Raw genomic sequence first — 17,828 nt, 5'->3', positions numbered from 1 at the left:
ATTCAGATGCAGTCACAGGTTATTTAATGACACACACATAAAAAACACAACAATTTTGCAGTTTGGGCAAATGAAGTAGCACCTCTATCTTTAAGGTTTGGAATTATTACAAAGATACTCGACTGATCTGCATATTGGCTTTAACGCTACATATCTCTCTAACATTAAATAAAATGTGAAAATATGAATAAATCAAACATTGACCTTGTGTTCGAGGAGGCGGTTCTTCTCGGCCTGCGCCTCTCGCAGCAGGCGCTCCATCTCCTCCAGCTTGGCTACATTTGACGTACTGGCACTACAGCGCAAAAAGCACATACAGCAACCATTAAAGGAAATAATGTATCCTTTGCTTTACATCAAACACTTGACACTTATAGAAAAACAAACAAAAAACCCACTTTGGGATTTTCCAAAAATGCAAGGGAGCAGCTCGCGAGTTAATAAAAAAAAACAGTGGGTACACCAACACGCGACATGAGAAAATCAATGAACTTGGACTTTTCTTTGAAATTGTTTGATGAATGTCGGCATTACTATAATCCAATATAGGGCTTCAGCTATCAATATTGTTTTAGTACTCGAGTTAATCAAGTAATCGGATTAGAAATACTTATGTCTTATCACTGAGCAATAGTAAATATTCAGTCAGTGAAGAGAAGCCAGCATGTCAGCATAAAAGTGACATTCTTATTGGTATAACTGTTAATAATTAATAATAACAATTAATGCTAGTAATGATTCAGTGTGCAATTTAGCAGTTTTATTTTTTATATTTTTAAATATTATATACAATACCATTTAATAAATAAAACACTTTAATTAATATAAATCTGCAAAATCATGCTACTAAAGTCTTCAAATAAATATGGCCTAGTACACCCCGTGCCCCCCTTTAGACTCACCCCTGCAGTTAACATTGTGATAAAAAGTGGGACGGCTTTAGTAAGCTGCCTAATTTAAACAGTTCATCTACATCTTCTATTGCAGCTGTATTTGTAATCTCTAGTGTGGGTGAAACGCTCACATAGTCATGGTGACAACTGAGCCCTAAAGAGTTGCGGATTAAAAAAAAACATCAAAGTGAAAAACTTGCATCGAGGATTTTTTCATAATGGAGTTTTTCGAGTTGGTCGATGAATGGCTGCAGTGTGTGTACATACATGCATACAACACATGTAGATCTACAGCCAAAAAGAAGAACTCTGTTTAACATTCCAAAGTAAACGCTAAACTGTCCTGAGAATACTGATTATTCACTGCTTCTGTGTGTGTGTGTGTGTGTGTGTGTGTGTGTGTGTGTGTGTGTGTGAGTGTGCGTGCGCGCTAAATCAAAGAGGAAATCCATTAAGAAAAGAGGCCGCGTTGCCAAGGCAAACCATCTATATTATCTCTTTAGGTCTTTGAGGCCTTGTCTGATTTAGGGTCTCCCAAACTGCATATGGTCTACACATGACACTCACTCCTGACATCACAGCAAAAGGATCTATGTATGTATTTCTCTGTCACATCAAGCAGTAATTCTTTTTCTCACACTAATTTTCTTGCCAAGTCTATTTACTCTCACAAATGCACTTCTGGTACTACCACCGTGCTGACTTACATTCATTTTATGAAACCTTACCCAAGCCCTGAACATAACCTGCTTTACCCTAACCTTAAACCAAGTCTGAGCACTACATTTTAAATATTTCTGTTATTGGAATTTGCCTTTTTATACTCAGGGGAAGGCCAATTCCCAAAATATGACCGTGTAACCAGATTTAAGCAACATAAACAATGTACACACACACACACACAGCTTCTTATCTGGATCCAGGAGGAAATGAATACCCGGTGTTGATGTCACAACAGTGCTAAGAAGAATGGTGCACATCAGACTGAAATATAAACAAATCAGGAAGCGAGACAGGGTGGAGAAATGTGGAGCAGCCCGAGTGCAGAGAGGACAAAAAAGGAACGGGAGGGAGGGAGGGCATGAAAAAAACCCAACAAAAAAACTAGAACATTTGCAAAAGGGAAAAAACCCCCTCTTTTTTTCCCACTCTCTGCTATTTTTTCATTGTCTTTTTCATCAGTTTCCAGATGCTTTTTCTCAACAAAACACCAGCAAAGAATCCAAAAACAGTAACAAGTCAAATCATTTTGAAAGAAATTAGAGCGCTTGTTACTATTCAATGAAAAAGTACTTAATTATGAATGAATATCAACATATCACCAAAGTCAAATATGAATTAAACAGTACCACCGATGGCATTTTTCTTACCTCAATCGACGAGAGGTAACTGCACTCATTGTCAATACACACCCGTGCAGTTCCAAATGTATTTATTTGAGTTCTGGACTACTTGGGAAAAAAATTGTTCTAACACTTCTATCTCCCGAAACAGGACTCATCACTGCAAATTAACAAAACAAATCCAGCTCTGTCATAAAACTGATCCACATTCCCCAACGTGACTTCCAGTGCAATATAACCTCATGCAGCCTAATCTGAGCCAAAGCACACTGAGAATAAAAACGCGCAAAACAGAGATGTAACTCTGCAAATGGTTTCAAATCTGCTGGAACGAGACCATACCATTCAGAGAAACAAGAGGAGGGGAGACAAAAGATGTAAAAAGGATTGAGGGAAAGCAGGCACACATGGTTTTACTCCAGTCGGGGGGCTGAACCCCTAAATGGACCTCCACACTCATGCTGGTTTGCTCAGTTAATCTGAACCTGAGGGGGCTGACTGGAAAGGCACCCGCGCACACACCCCTTTATGTTTTCTGTCTTCCGTAAGCTGATCCCTACAACTCTAATCAACAGAGTCCTCCCCCCCTTAACTCATGCTACACGCTCAGTTCTACACATCCTATTCTCCAAGGAGGGAACTTGAAAGGCAGGAAACTCTTTTTTTATTTAATTTTTTGCTAGCAAGCCCTCCCCACTTCATCCAACTTTCTGTCCTATTTCAACTTATTCTAAAGACGTCTTTAACAGTTATTTTCATCTGCGCATACACACTGATGACAGGCCTTTGTGTCACTTACCTGGAGACGTTGTCAGGTGAGCAAGCAGAGATGCTGGTTTCAATAGAGTCACTACTATCCACACTCATTGTGTCAAAGGCCTGGTTTTCACGGTACCCAAAGGCATCGAGGTAGACGTTGGTCTGAGAAGCAGCTCGGGAGCTCGGCTGACCTGGATACACACAAACGCAATGAAGACGAAAAAGGATGAATTCTCCAGTAGCAACCAAGGTTACTTACTCCTCCTGCCCACACATCAACCCAAGTCTTCTACCTGTCGGTGTAACTTCTTCTGGGACAGACTGCCCAGACGGGTTTAAATTTTGATTACAATGCCCCGCCACCGTTACACTGTGTACTCACACGTCCCAGGAAAAAATATATCCAGGCCTTAATGCTACGATTAGGTGAAACTGCGGCCTAACAGTAAGACACTCAAGCACACAAAATAAATGGAAAAGAAAGAGGAAAAATATTTTCTGTAAAACAAGCACAGAAACAGGTTTTGAGATTTAAAAATGAATAAAAACAGCAGCCTGAAGCTGTCCAGAGACTTTTGGAAAGACAAAAAGATATTCTCATGAAGCTGACGGATGAATGATGATAGATCTACAGTGCAGACACTTTAAAGAGACTAACTAAACCTCCTGGTACAGGAAGAAACACACACACACACAAAAACTGATACCATCAGCTCTGTTTACTAGACCCACCCATCAGATGAGCCAAATCAGGGGACTAAAGGGGCCAAGGCATCAGATACACGTGCCAGTTCCCAGAAAACAACGACAGTACTCTTACAACATGAGACACACAGTACTTCAAAATGATCCCCCAAAATACTGATTTGTTGTCTGAAGGGCAATGAAAAATTTATTTTATGAAAGACTAAACTACTTATTCTTATGTCTAAGTAGGTGCAAATCTAAATTGAATTTATAATAGCGATGCCTATGCAAAAGGTTGCTATGGAGAGGAGGCATGGTGTCCTTCAGGTGGCATCCTGTATCTTTCTGGGCCAAACAGCAAACATCCACACAGAGTGCAAACGCTTTACACTCTTGTGTGTCATATTTTCTTAACAGTGAAGACGTTACAACAGCTCGTGTAAATCCCCACGAAGTGACGGAACGCTCACATTCCTCCACTATCTCCACTGACAGATAAGCAAATGTGGAATTTATCAAAACACAATGAGGTGCACACCCACAAACAAAGCCTCTTGCTGGGATATTGTCTCCATATAAGGTGCATTTTCAAATCCCAGCTCAGCGATGAGTGTGGTTTTGTGTGTTTGTGCGATACACGAGAGAAAAAAAAAAGAGTAAGATCAAGTGAAGTTAAGTGTATTTGTGTGTGTGTTTTACCTTTATGCAGACGTCGAGATTCACTTTCCTTATTGGATAAACTGAGGATTCTTGGAAGAATACTCCCACAACTTGTACTCTGTACCAGAGGCTGATGGGACTATAAAGAATCAAGAAGACGGAGAAGAAATGGGTGCTTCATATTCTATTTATAATAAACACTATAACTCAAAGACCAAGTGGTGAAGCTGAAAAGTGATACACAGACCAAGTCTGACATTTAGTGGTAAATTTGTAAACCAATCATTTCCACCATAGTTTTCGTAAAAAAAACGTTGTTTTCTGATGAGATCAAGACGATAACTAAACAAAAACTAATGCACAAGGACAAAAACTATGATGAAACATACTGTCACATTGGTCAATGAATAAAATGAGATCCAATCAGAACTAATTAAGCTGCGCAGAAAGGCGGGACGAGTTTGGAAGTGATCCAGTCACTTGTGCGGTGAGGTTAGACATGCACATCACGAATAGCTCAAATGCTCCCTATTTCTCATGAAAACGTGACAAAATGTCAGCGCTTTGGAGGAATAGAAGAGCAGACATATGAACACATCTCACATTTGATGTCAAGGAAAATAAGATGCTCTGTGAACTCCCATCTGTAAAAACACCACAAACTTTCACACTAAATCAACTTTAGATTTAATCTAATCTAATCTAATCATATTTAGTCGGAAGTTGCTGTCAATTTTCTTTTTTTTACATACACAATCATCTCTGTTTGTACCTTTGTGGGGAAGCTGCGCCCGAGTGTTGCACACATAAACTGGGGGTTCATGGCGGTCGCGGTTTTCTTCCTAGGTAATGTATCACTTAGATGTGAGCCACTTTCTTTCTCACACCTCTTCCTCTCCTCCAGCAGACGGAAATGCTGATGAGACACACACACACAGAAAACATGAACACAATTACCAAAAATTAAAATTATTCATTTCACTTTCAGTCATATATCAATGTCCCCATACTTTAAGTGTAATGTAAAGTCTTGGTGTGCAGGATTTAAAATGTCTTACTCTGGCGCCATCTGCTGGAGGATCAATAAGTCACAGTGGCAGAAATGCATTCTCCCTTTCTTAACCCACATTCAATAATTTTACTCTTTAGACAGACGGATCTAGTTTCAATGTAATATGCTTGTGATATAAAAATAAACACACAGTTGTTTACACACCAACACACACACACACACACAGTCGTGTTTTCATGTTTGTGGGGACATCTAATTGACATTATGTTTTCCCTTGCCGCTTACCCTAACCTTAACCATCAAAAATGAATGCCTAACCTTAACTCTTACCCTGAACTGAAACATAACCTAATTGTAACCTTGACACTAAAAACACATTTTGAGTGAGGACAGGCATTTTGTCCCCATAATGGCTGGGAGTCCCCACAAGTATAGGAGCATGCCAATTTTTGGTCCCCACAAAGATATGTAAATATGGTATACACACACACACACACACACACACACATTACCTGCCTGTGTTGCTGATGGCGCTTTTTGATAGGAAGGGGAGGTGGGGGGGAGTCTGGGAGAGGGGAAGGGTCTCGATATGTCACCATGTTCTCTGGCCAGTGCACAGAGGGTGTTTTTGGGAGGGGGCGGGGATTTAGACGGGAGGAAGAAGAAGGAGAGGAGGAAGAGGAGTGACAGTCGGCAGGTGAGGAAGAACGACAGAGCTTCGGAAAAAGAAAGGAACATTGTCAGAAAGCTGGAATGAGCGCAGAAACAGGAAGACAAGCTGGGGGAGAGAACCAGGCGGATGGTGCACACTTTGCACCATCTGCCTCGGCGTACTTATCTACACACGATAAACCCGTCACACCACTACACACACCTCATCCTCCGGTGGGTTGGGGGTGTCCTCATCAGGGGAAAGGGTTGCCTCGGGCTCAGGAGAGGCTTTGGTCAGAGTGGGGGCAGGAGCAGGTTTAGGGTCTTGCCCAAGCTGTGAGTAAAGCTCATTGATTTCACTGACTGTGACATAGCCCTGCAAGGTGTCATGTGGAGAGAGAAGGGGTGAGGCATAGCGGGAAGTGAGTTAGCCGTGGAAATTAGTTGTTAGAACAATGCAAAAATTTAGTGGCAATTTCAGAAATAAGTTATTTACACACAACACTGTTAACATGAGACAAAGGACACACTAACAAGATTATGTCAGCATTAATATACAGTACATGGACGTAAAAAAATCAGCTTCATCTCAAATTTCTGGAACTTCTAGTAGTGCGTTACAAGAGCTAGCAGTTAGAACAAGAGGCTACAATGGCAAAACAAAGAAGACTGGGAATAAAGAGAAAAAATGGAAACCAAAAATGAAGTGGAACACAAAAGGGGAAATATTAGCTCAGAAAGGCAAAGTACCTCTGTGTTCTTGAGAAAAATAGAAGAAAGGAGGGAGCGACACACATCAGCCAAAGAGGCTGAATCCTAGCAAGCGGAAAAGGAAATCATAGCCATTAAAATCAGGATATCGCCCGTTCCAGGACTCGTAAGTAACCACAGCAGCCGCCAATCACACCTACCTCTCTCAGGGTGAAACTCCGTCCACCGGTGAGGCCGGCGTATTTTCTTTCCAGCACAGCCAGGCTTTCTTTCTCCTGGCAGACAGATACAGACACAAAACTGTACTTTTCCCATCATTAATACAGAGCACAGCACGCACATGCGAACATAAAATCTGCCATACTCTCTGCAGCATGGACTCAAGGTTGCTCCTCTCCTTCAAGAAGCTCTCCTTCTCTCGTTGAACCTGCTGCGTAATCTGCGCCGACTGCTTCTTCAGAGCTAACAGACGCTCCTGCGAGAGGGAGAGCGGAACAAACTTATCAAGCGCCTCTAGCCTGCTTAGAAAGTATGAATCAAACATTCCTGTTAACCCTGCAAATCTAAACAAATTGACATTTAAAGAGCAAATTCAGCTTCAAACGGCAGATTAAACAGCTGGATTTTTAAATCAAGAACAACCGAGAAGAGAGCTGATACCTTGCGGGTGACGGTGCTGCGTTGGTAGTCTGCGATCTCCCAGAGAAGCTGCTGGGTGTGGGTCTCCTTCTCCTCGTCCTGCCTGCTTTCTCTCTCGAGCTGCTGAAACTCCAGGTCCTCAAAACGCTTTGTCTCTGCCTCAAGCACTTCGCAGTCCTGATACACACAATGAAATAGACAATACAAGTGTACACTACTGCTCACAAATTTTTCAGTTGTCACTGGGAGTAACTGTATGATTTCTGAAGTCAAAGCAGCACAGTACCCTGTGCAGTACAGCTTAAACCTGCTTGATACAGACCGCTGTGGCGGGCTTTAATTATCTGAAGATCTAGGGCTGGTACCCTAGGATCACATGACCAAGCAGTCAGTCTTCCTTTGCTACTGATGTTTTTATTCTTTTTTATTTATTTTTTGAGTACAGCAATGTACTGTAGCACATCCTGCAGTCTGGCATTGCCCTAATAATGACCTGAAAGTAACACAGGCATAATAGGTGGCAATCTGCATAAATGTAGGAATATGGGTTGTCTTTCATGGCTAAACTTACTTCCAAAGCTGATGCTAAGCTCTCCTAAACTTAAACAAAACCCCTTTCACTAAACTTGAACTTCATAACTCCACTATCCCAAAACTTTGCATGCTTTTGTAGCCCCCACATTAGAGAAAGAACATCAAGTATACGTGCAAGTGTCCATAAAAGAAACCTTCTCACATAAAAATCTGCATCTACTAATATTAGCAAAAAAATGCCAACATATTCAAATACGACAAATAATCGTTTATCAAATACGTCTCATTCCATAACATACGTAGATACGGGTGCAAACCAGACTGTGAAATCTCTAATGTGTGTGTCATCAACACTAAACATGCAACAACACATCACTACCGTTTGGCTAAACATGCAGCCTTTCACACACCATAAGCATTCGCCCCAAAGAGAAGATGATTTAAATGTGCCGCCTCTTTGATAAGTCGTTTCAAAGAACAGTCGCTCATCAAACACAAAAGGTGAAGCCTTTAGACATTACACCCAACTGTCAGAGTGAGTCTGTAAGAACCAAACAGGTACCAAAGCCTGACACTTTAGAGATGATATAAGAGGGAATGATTGAGAATGAACGTTAGCTCTGAAAGTGTTCCATGCTCACATGCAAGTAAGCAAACATTATATAAACGAGTCTGTCATGTGAACAAATGTTTAGAGTCAGTGCTAGTATTTGCCGATACAGCTGTCACATTTATGTTGAATACTTTCTCGAATATGCATGATTTCCATTGGCTCTTCCACTATATTTTTCTAAATATATGTATGTGCGTGTATTTGTGTGCATATGTGTGTGTGTTTGTGTGTACTGACCCTGGCTAGCTGCTCCTGCAGGGGCTCCTTGGTGGCTTCAGGACAGCTGTCCAGCTGGGAGCGCTGCTCACACACAATCTGAGCCAACCTTTCTACTCTGCCCTTTTCTGCCTGCAGCAGCTTGCACGCCTGGCAGGCAAACGTACGTACACACAGATGCACACACGCATTCCCACACGAGGACATACACCATGTACACGTTTGTTTATGTGTACATATAGACACAAAAAGACGAACACACACACATACACACACACACACACACACAAAGGACAGAGAGGATGGCAGAGTTAGTGGGGATTGGGGAGCAACAGTTAGTTACTACAGCGACCAGGTCAGTACGGATAGCCTAGTGGGTGGGGAGGGAGGGAAAGCTGGAGGGAGCGCAATGGAAAACTGATTAATGATGTTATGAGACTTCACTTCTGCCGTTTTATTCCTTTTTTTATGAATGCAAATGATTGAAATGATTAAGTAAGAAGAGAGAACGGCATGTATGGAATGGCGCAGCAGAGGTTAACGATCACACTGATGGCCCTTTCTATAAAATACACAAAACACACATTCACCTAGAATCTGTGCAAGCACTCAACTTCATCTGCTCTTCAACCAGTTTTTAACACCCGGGGCTACACGCATCTACCCGATCGCTCGCTTTTCTTTCCCTAACTTCTTCCGCTGGCAGATGCCAGTGCATGGAAATTTCAGAGTGAGTCCAGGACTCAGTCGAACACAGGCCAAACCAAAGCACGCGCGCACACACGGATACACACCAGAAATACCGTCCATTTATCCGCTTACACCTCCCACTCTGTCAATAATATCATATGTTGTTATAAATGTAGAAAAAATATAGGCACACTTGCTTCCCTACACTTGCCAAACAGGATCACTTGATGACTGCTACTCCCCGGACAGTCTTAGCAGATATATATTTGGACCAGAGAGAGCATGAGAGGGATTAACACCTACCGCCCAGGTCTCTCAGTTGCCTATGTATTTTTAATGTCATTCAATGCATGTTGCTAGTAAAAATATAGGCTGTATGAGTGAATGGAGATGGCTTTTCAAACACCTAAAAGAATTTTTCCATATGTTAATGTGTATTTCTCCCCCCTTTTGATGACCATATGTATTCAAAGGCAAAGGTAAGCATATTCAAAGGGACCTCTAACTAACTTTTAACCCAGCTGGGTTAAAGATGATAAAGAGGTCTGTAAGCATCCCATTCTGAGTGTATCAGCTTGAATACCTTTTCTTTTTCCTGCTGGGATTGGGTCTCTAGGTCAGCCATCTTGTTGTGAAGCGCTTCTAAAGCATCTTTTTCGTGTTGAAGAGCTGCTATCTCGGACTCCTGCTCAGCTTCAACTAGAGCTCGCTCAACCTCGACCTTTAAAAAAAAAACAAAAACACGCGCACACACCATACTCAGTTTTAAACCACTACTTTATATCTGTGCTTTTATCAAAACATTCTCATTCATCTTCTGTTAATCTTGACAATAAATCAATCAATAAATAAAGTAAATATCATCATCGTCTACATACCTCTCGGGCAGATTCCTCAATTTGATTGTCCAGCTCTTTGATCTTTTGTTCAAGCTCCTCCATGTTGTTCAGGACCTGGATTCTCTCCTCTTCCACGCGCCTCACTTCCTCCTCTGAAGGGATCGTGTCCTGTCCACGATGGCGAGCTGCATCCTCTAGAGCCTGGTAACATCATCATCAATGTAGTCGCTGATTTAACTCCTGCTAACATGCACTTACATTGACATATCTGCGAGACCTGTAATAATAATCACTGATGCCACAAATGGAAAGGAAAGCGTATGGGCTCCATACATACACACAAATGCCTGCTGTCAGTTCCAAATGCTAACACTTAGCCTGCTCTAATCTAATAAATGGACTGTAAATATCTCCCATCTGTGCTTGAGTAGGATGTTTGTGTCAATACTTTCTAAGTATTAGGAGGAGGGATCCTTGTCACTGTTATGTTTTCCAGCATGAATGGGGGGCTAAACACTTCCTGCATAAATCTTGATTAATATTTTAGTAAGATGACCAAGGTCAAAGGTGCACGGAGAAGAAAAAACATACATCTATCATTTTACCAAATCAACAGAGACTAATGTTACAGAATATTCTCTTGCATGAAGTCTTCAGAGTGACTAAAGTCTGTAGACCATCAAGGCATTGCATATTTCACTGTATTTATTTTATACTACCGGAATATTTTTTTTTTAATTTATGTTTTCTCCTACTTTTTTGATTGAGGGTCAAAAGTTATATGATATGACTGAACAAACACGTTTCTGTAGACTAGTTCATCTTATACACCAAATAACATTTTGATAACTCTTGATAACACCTCAGTGATACTGCACTCACACATGGAGGGCATTTCTGTGTTAGCATAAAGTTCTAACAGTCACAAAATAAGTGTCCTGTGTCTTATACCTCATTTGTCCTATGTGCACGTGGTGAAGGTGTGGGGGCAAAGCTTCGCAGACTGATGGCAGGTGATTCGGCCCTGTTGTCTCGGTGACCGCTGCTACGCCTCCGTCGTACCTGCAGGTCATCATCATAGTAACCGTTCTCCGATCCAGGGGAGGTCGTGTGCCCGTTTCCGACTATTCCACTAACAGCTGAAGAGTCGGAAAAGACAGAAGGCGTGTCATCATCTTCGTCGTTCAGCTGCAGCTTCTCAAGCTCCTGGTTGATCTTCTGCAGGTCTGCAACAGCTGAAGTGGAGCTGGTGGCTGCGGCGCCTCCGTCCCTTTCAGCTCGGCCCAGCTCAGAGCAAAGAGACAAGATGGTCTCGAGCCGCTGTCGCTCCTGAGATGATGGCAAACATAAAGGCACACACGTGTATGGGTTATGTGCATGCAGTGGCAAATACTATTTAAGATCACGTTTTTAATGTTGACATGTTGCTGACGTTTTACACAAATACAATGCAACCCTATAGTATTGAGCTTAGTCAAGTTTTAAATAATAGTATTACCTCGGGAAGCATCACAGAAGTCAGTCCTTCTAAAACTTTTCCGTTTAGTCCAAAATAAAGAAAAGTAGCGTTTACTTAGTATTCAGCATGACCCTTTCCTGTATGTGGATCTAATTTGGTCAAATATTTGCAGATTTTAGAAGAAACATTTCTTCTCACTGGGAATCCCTGGAGTGAGCACTTCTCCCTGCCAGTGCATAGCTATATGTGGGGCACTACGGAGGCTGCAGAGAGTCAAAAATGCCCCTTGCAGGTTCAGCAGTTACTTCTCTCAAGGGTTACGTATATGAGCCACACAGCAAGCCTGTGTTAGTAATATTAGATACAGAGAGGGAGGGGAAATGGACAGAGGCGTGTGTGTGTGAGTGATAGAGAGAAAGAGTGAGCTAATGAGAAGGTGGTCAGCTGTCAACCATGGTCATAAGTGTGCACAAGAACCGGCTATGACTCCAAAGTAGGAATGTGTCTATGAATGTCACCGTGGAAACAAGATGCTTTCCAGGGAATTCTTCACAAGGAGAGAATCGGATCCAGGTGACATTTGGATTGTGAAAATCATGAAATAGTTAACTGTGTGTTTAGGAAAAGCATGAAACACTCACTTTATAGTGCTTCTTAGTTAAACAGTTATGTCAGAAGCAACATATAACAAAGCATCGAACACATTTTACCATAGATAATTAGAGTAAGACTTGTTCAGGGACAGAATCTTTACACAAGCACACATACAAACCCCAATTATAACACGTAACATGAACCAGGAGCTGGCACAAAACGTGTCCGTGTCAGTTTGTCACCTTGCGCTATTCTAATGGGCATAAGCTTCTGTGGAGCCTCTATAGTAATCAGCTGTCAACTAGAGCAAGAGACAGAAAGAAGAAGAGAGGACAAAGACACGGACAGATGAGAGGAAAGCTGGAGAAAGCACGAAAATGAAAGACGGTGAAAGAAGCGAAAGACAGGAAACGAGCTGGGAAATTTTTGGACAACACGCCTTGCTTTAAATTCATTTTTAAAAAGTTTGTGTGCCTTTAATTAACACAGACATTAATTTCAGCTTTCTTTTTTAGCAGTCTCTTGTTTCAGTTCTGCTCCTTTGTTTATCCCGGAAGCTCCAAAGTTATTTACATGCATTACAGAAGCTACTCTGCTAAGTGCAGATACATAGGCATATGTAGTCTCTACACTTGGTTTAAACCTTACTTGTGTTTTCACATTTGTTGCTTATAATTAAGATATATTTACTATATTTAATCAACCAAATTAATTTTCAGGAAATATAGAATTCTATTTTCTAAAGATACCACTAGGGGGCGGACAAATACAAGACAATAAGGCTAGACTGAAATGCTACAATTGCTGCTACATCTCTCCTTTAGTCATCTGATTAAAGTAGAGATGCACGTGATTATAACTCCCTGTATAATGTGGATCATCGATGATATTTAACACCAGGGCACGCACTAAAACAGGCAGTCGAAATAGTTTCAACCCAATTAAGTGCAACACTGCAACACAATTCATTCCCCCATCTTCATACCGGCAAAAGAGAAAATCTTCACATCATGAAAGCTCAAAACCACGCTCATAAGAATTTGGAGGCTTGTCAAAAGCCACCGTCAAAACTGTTCTTTAAATCAGAGATACTGAGACACTTTAATTGTGAGAACATGGCTGAGAGAAACAGAGAAATAGAAAGAGAGGGATCACGAGATCGGTTGTCATTATATGTTGATAATATGTGTTTATCCACCTGCTACACTATAACTCTGTAATCTTCTTGGTTTCTCTTACCCACATCTGACTGATGTGTTCTGTGGCTCCTTAGCACAGCAAACCACACTGGGTGGACCTCCAGATGACTGACATAAACATGAACCTCATATGAACACATATACACACACACACAATCCAAGTACGGGGTTAAGAATAGTGCTGTTAGTATGGGCTAACTGCCATGAGCACCTGTCAAGTGGTGAACCTCACTGTGCGCCTGTGTTAAGCTCCCTGGGAGAGTATGTTTGAGAGCGCAAGGAGCAGGGAAGCATTCCTACACTCGTTCCATGTTTGGTGTCTTTGTATGCGTGCACAAAATAACATTAAACCTTAAACACCCTGCTCTCCTGCCTATATTCAGTCTATCTGAATAAGCTTAGCTGTAGGATGCACTCTATGATGAGAAGTCAAAGAAAAAGCAAATACTAGATGGCACAGTAAAAACAACAGCTACAGTGGTTTAAATACAGAAGCTAAAAGCAATTAAACTCACCAGTCTCTCCACCTCCTGCTCACGGAGTCTCTCCTCTTTTTGGCGTTGGTGGTAGTCTGTCAGTTCTTCCTTCCCACTTAGGGAGCTGATACTCCCCCTTCTTTCCCTGAACCCCCCTGGCGGGGTCACTCCTGCTTTGCCAAATGACTGCCTCCTCTCCCCCAGACCAATTCCAGTTTCCAGGCCGGCCTTCCCAAATGAAGAACTCCTCTCTCTAAGTCCTAGTCCCGGTGCAACGGTGAGTTCAAGGCCCACACCTGGTTTTTCTTGCTCCGCCACAGACATTTCTGCTCCTGAGGAGGCGTCATTGCTGCTTAGCCGTTCTTGTTCTGGAGGGCTCGAAGCTATAGAGCTGATGGAGCCTATTGAGCTGGTGGAGGTCAGGCTGAGTTTTTTGGCAACACGAGGAGAAGAGGAGCCCCCTGCCCTGGATGGGATTGTTACATCTGGTGGAGTGGATGTGGATGTGGAAGAGATGGAGTGGGAGGTGGAGCAGGAGGAGGTTCTAGGGGAAGAGAGGGAGATCGACACGACACCTTCACCTTGAGCTGTGGTCTGGCCTTTAATCCTGTTTGCAGCTTGCTGACTGGAGTGACTAGACTTGTGGTTGAGGTCAGCGTTTTGGCCGTTGCTGTAATGCTCTTTGCTAAATTTGTAATCCCCAGCAGTATCAGACCGCCGTGGAGGCAGTGTTGACAAAGTTAGCACTCCATTATTATTGTCCCGGGGGGACGGGGAGGGACAGAGGCGTGGCAGTGAGCGGCTGTGCCCTACCGCTGTCATCCCACTCAGCGAACCTGCTGAGTATTTCCTGGTTCGACTAGTGGGCGTCGGCTCCTGGTTCCCCTGGTTCCCATAGGTGCGGCGTCCTAGACGGGGGCTAGAGGGCATGCTGGCAGCGCCCCCAGAAGATGGAGTGCGGGATGAGGAAGAAGATGGAGGAAGAGAGAGGAGATAGTTCTCACTACTGGCAACAGAAGTGGAAGATCCCCCACCATTCCAGGTGGAGAGTAAAGGAGAGGAGCTCTGACTGTGCAGTCGTCGGCTATCGCTGGTGCTAAAATTGTCCTGACTGCGGCCAACTGAAGAGCGCGAGGCCAAAGAAGAAGAAGGGTCGGAACGTCGCCCGGGGGAAAGAGGGGGAGCAGATTTTAAAGACAAAGAAGGACGATCGGAGCTATAGAAACGCCTTGCCTGTTCCTGATAGGCTGATGAAATTGTGGCAGGACTGGAGACAGGTGTGGTGGGGGGAGACTGGGAGACAGAAAAGAAAAAAATTTATGATTAGAAATATATAAGAATTCAGTTCTCCTGTGGAAGCTATAGACAGAAACAAATGAAGAAATGGAAATACACAAATATGAACATTTTGAGGCTTTATTAAATTCAAGTGTTTACAGTGTAATATAAATTACAAAAACACTGATATTGATGTATGTGTTGACGAATATGTGCAGCATTGTGTTTGGAGAACACAATGCAGAATGCAACAATGTAACAACTGGTTCGTGTAATGAGTGAATATCAGTTAGAATCATTCACAACCCCTGTTAAAGTGCCCTGAGAGGTAATGTTGGAGCTAAAGGATGACCGACCTGTGTCACACTGAAGTAGGAGGGGTTGGCATTCCCGTTGGCTCTCAGGCTGTTTTCCAGGGCAATTTTCTTACGCTGCAGGGTGTCCATCAAGTCCCGAAGCTCAGATGCTGATCGCATGCCCCTAGCACTACTGGTGCCACCCACAACTGCATGGCTATAGTCACTGCTAAACTTCAGGTAGTCTGGACGGGGAGAGAGATTAAATGGAAAAGAAAATGAATCTATAACATGGGAAAGCTAGGTTAAACATAAACATAAGCTATCGAATGACTAGATAGAAAAGTAGATACAGAAAGGGGAAAGAGAAACAGGGAGAACAAATATGGAAATTATGTGTGAAGAGCCAGGTGAAGACAGAGGAAGGAAAGAGGGAGTGGTGAATGAAAATAAAGAGCGAGAGCGAGAGAGAGGGAGAGATTTATGTATAGTTAAACCTGCAGCTATTCATAAATGGGACCCTTGGCAGAACAAACTCAAACCAAACAATCCACAACTAACCCTATCCCTGAGAATAGGAAACAATCCTGTCCCACACACACAAACTGCATGCAAATACACATTCACACAAAACCATCCATTAGATCCAAGACAAACAGTTTAACTCGAGTTCAGTTCCTCAGTATAGGATTTTGTAGATGAGATAAACCACAAAATATTCTGGAATACCCTCATGAGGCTCCCCCCGCCCTTCCTTAAGTCTTTTATTTAAAGTAGCTTCAGCAGTGAGGGGGTCTTTTTTTCTCAAAACCTCAGCTGAGTCAATTTTTACTTCCTTCCTGCTGGATTTACAAATAAACTATCATTTGCTTTCAATAGCATAGCTAAGATTGGCAGCAATGCTAAGTATAAGTGTGTCTGCCTGATAGCTCCGGTACTATTTTGGTGCAAAATTCCAAAAAGAAAACAGTAAATATCTTCTGAAAAAGGCCAAGCAGGTGAAAACACTTAGGGTAAAGCAATGTGCTCAAACCTTGCCCAGTTTTCAAAATTATCTGTGGCTTTATGTGGAAAAGGAGCTATTACAATGTTCAAGCTTAGACCACCCAGTGTTTAACAACCACATACACCCACACACACATATATACACTTTCCTGCAACTGTGGCTCCGCCTGTATGTTCCATGTGTAAAAGAAAGCGAGAACCTGGAGCACCTAAAAGTGCATAGACAGATTATAGATGAATATAAGCCTGTGTGAGAAAATGTCAAACCCTTACATGGTGGAGTGAACTGAGGCAGAAGGTGAAAGACATCATAAGATCTAGAAACATGCAGGCATGCTCTCACACACACACACACACACACACACACACACACACACACACACACACACGGTGTTTGTGTCCATACATGGGCAGATTTACACCGGAGGGCTGGTGTGCATCAACTCTCTCCTTTCACGATTGTTCTGCTCCAACATATTCAGTTGTGTTTGTGTGGGAGCCTTGTCTTTAGTTGGACGTCTTTAAAATAAGGGTTGGTGACGGTGAACAATATCTCTGCCCATAATAATAATCTTTCCTAACACACGTGCGTGAAGCTGTGGAAGAAATGAGCACCTTCTGCCTGTTTAAAGAGCGGGATTTCCACTGAATACAGCAGCCTCGAGCACTCGATAAATCGCCTAAGAGACAGCAGAGTCCAGATGTATCGCCGTGGCAATGGACAGACACCATACAACCAAAACATTCCAATATGCTTTGAATTTTAGGTTTTGGAATGTGCGTGAAAGTGCATTTGGGAAAGACATATGAGAAGACTGAGAGAAACACCTGCCCCCACCCTAACACTGACTCTTTCCTCCCACCACTTTCAGGCAGCAGCCATGGTTAATGTGATCAGAAAAGTTGAGCTCACATGCATTCTCCGCTTTTTTCCCCCTGCCAGTCAGTTAGATGACATCCAATATTTGAAATCTGAATTTATTTACATTCTTTATGGTTTAACCAGGTCGTTAAATTGGGTCAATGTGGTCCTCCAATTGGATGTAACCCGTCTGGAGTGTGACTATCTGTAACTCCATACTGACATAACAGTGAAGTGACTAGTGAGAAGAGCAGCAGATGTTACATCAGCAGCTGGATCTAATGGAGCACTGAAGATGGCAAAGAAGTGAAAAGGCAGTAAAGTAATAATCAAAAAGGCCTACATGTATATTCTGGAATGGCAAAATTAAGACACAGAGGAGACAAACCAAAGAGGGATCAAGCACAGCTCA

At 42.5% G+C, this 17,828-nt stretch overlaps 1 protein-coding gene across 11 annotated transcripts in view; it reads right to left on the bottom strand.

Moving 5' to 3' along the window:
• The window catches only part of phldb2b (pleckstrin homology-like domain, family B, member 2b), a 37,646-nt gene that overhangs the window by 3,759 nt on the left and 16,059 nt on the right, over positions 1-17,828 (bottom strand). For 3 of the 11 annotated variants that reach the window (XM_084939046.1, XM_084939054.1, XM_084939055.1), the window contains 16 exons: positions 15,610-15,794; positions 14,015-15,268; positions 11,199-11,576; positions 10,287-10,448; positions 9,992-10,129; positions 8,740-8,868; positions 7,377-7,532; positions 7,081-7,191; positions 6,917-6,991; positions 6,756-6,821; positions 6,229-6,381; positions 5,867-6,070; positions 5,115-5,258; positions 4,382-4,481; positions 3,036-3,186; positions 205-295 (listed from right to left, as the gene is read on the bottom strand). In XM_084939046.1, the coding sequence (XP_084795172.1) occupies positions 205-295; positions 3,036-3,186; positions 4,382-4,481; positions 5,115-5,258; positions 5,867-6,070; positions 6,229-6,381; positions 6,756-6,821; positions 6,917-6,991; positions 7,081-7,191; positions 7,377-7,532; positions 8,740-8,868; positions 9,992-10,129; positions 10,287-10,448; positions 11,199-11,576; positions 14,015-15,268; positions 15,610-15,794 (3,497 nt within the window). The remainder of the gene's footprint in view (positions 1-204; positions 296-3,035; positions 3,187-4,381; positions 4,482-5,114; positions 5,259-5,866; positions 6,071-6,228; positions 6,382-6,755; positions 6,822-6,916; positions 6,992-7,080; positions 7,192-7,376; positions 7,533-8,739; positions 8,869-9,991; positions 10,130-10,286; positions 10,449-11,198; positions 11,577-14,014; positions 15,269-15,609; positions 15,795-17,828) is intronic. The other 8 variants (XM_084939047.1, XM_084939051.1, XM_084939049.1 and 5 more) reach the window with 8 other exon arrangements.

The sequence above is a fragment of the Perissodus microlepis genome, chromosome 9 (genome assembly GCF_051167445.1).
Source record: "Perissodus microlepis isolate ML-2025 ecotype Zambia chromosome 9, ASM5116744v1, whole genome shotgun sequence".
NCBI lineage: Eukaryota > Metazoa > Chordata > Actinopteri > Cichliformes > Cichlidae > Perissodus > Perissodus microlepis.
Note: the sequence above shows the minus strand (reverse complement) of the source record. Positions and strands in the feature narration are given on the sequence as shown.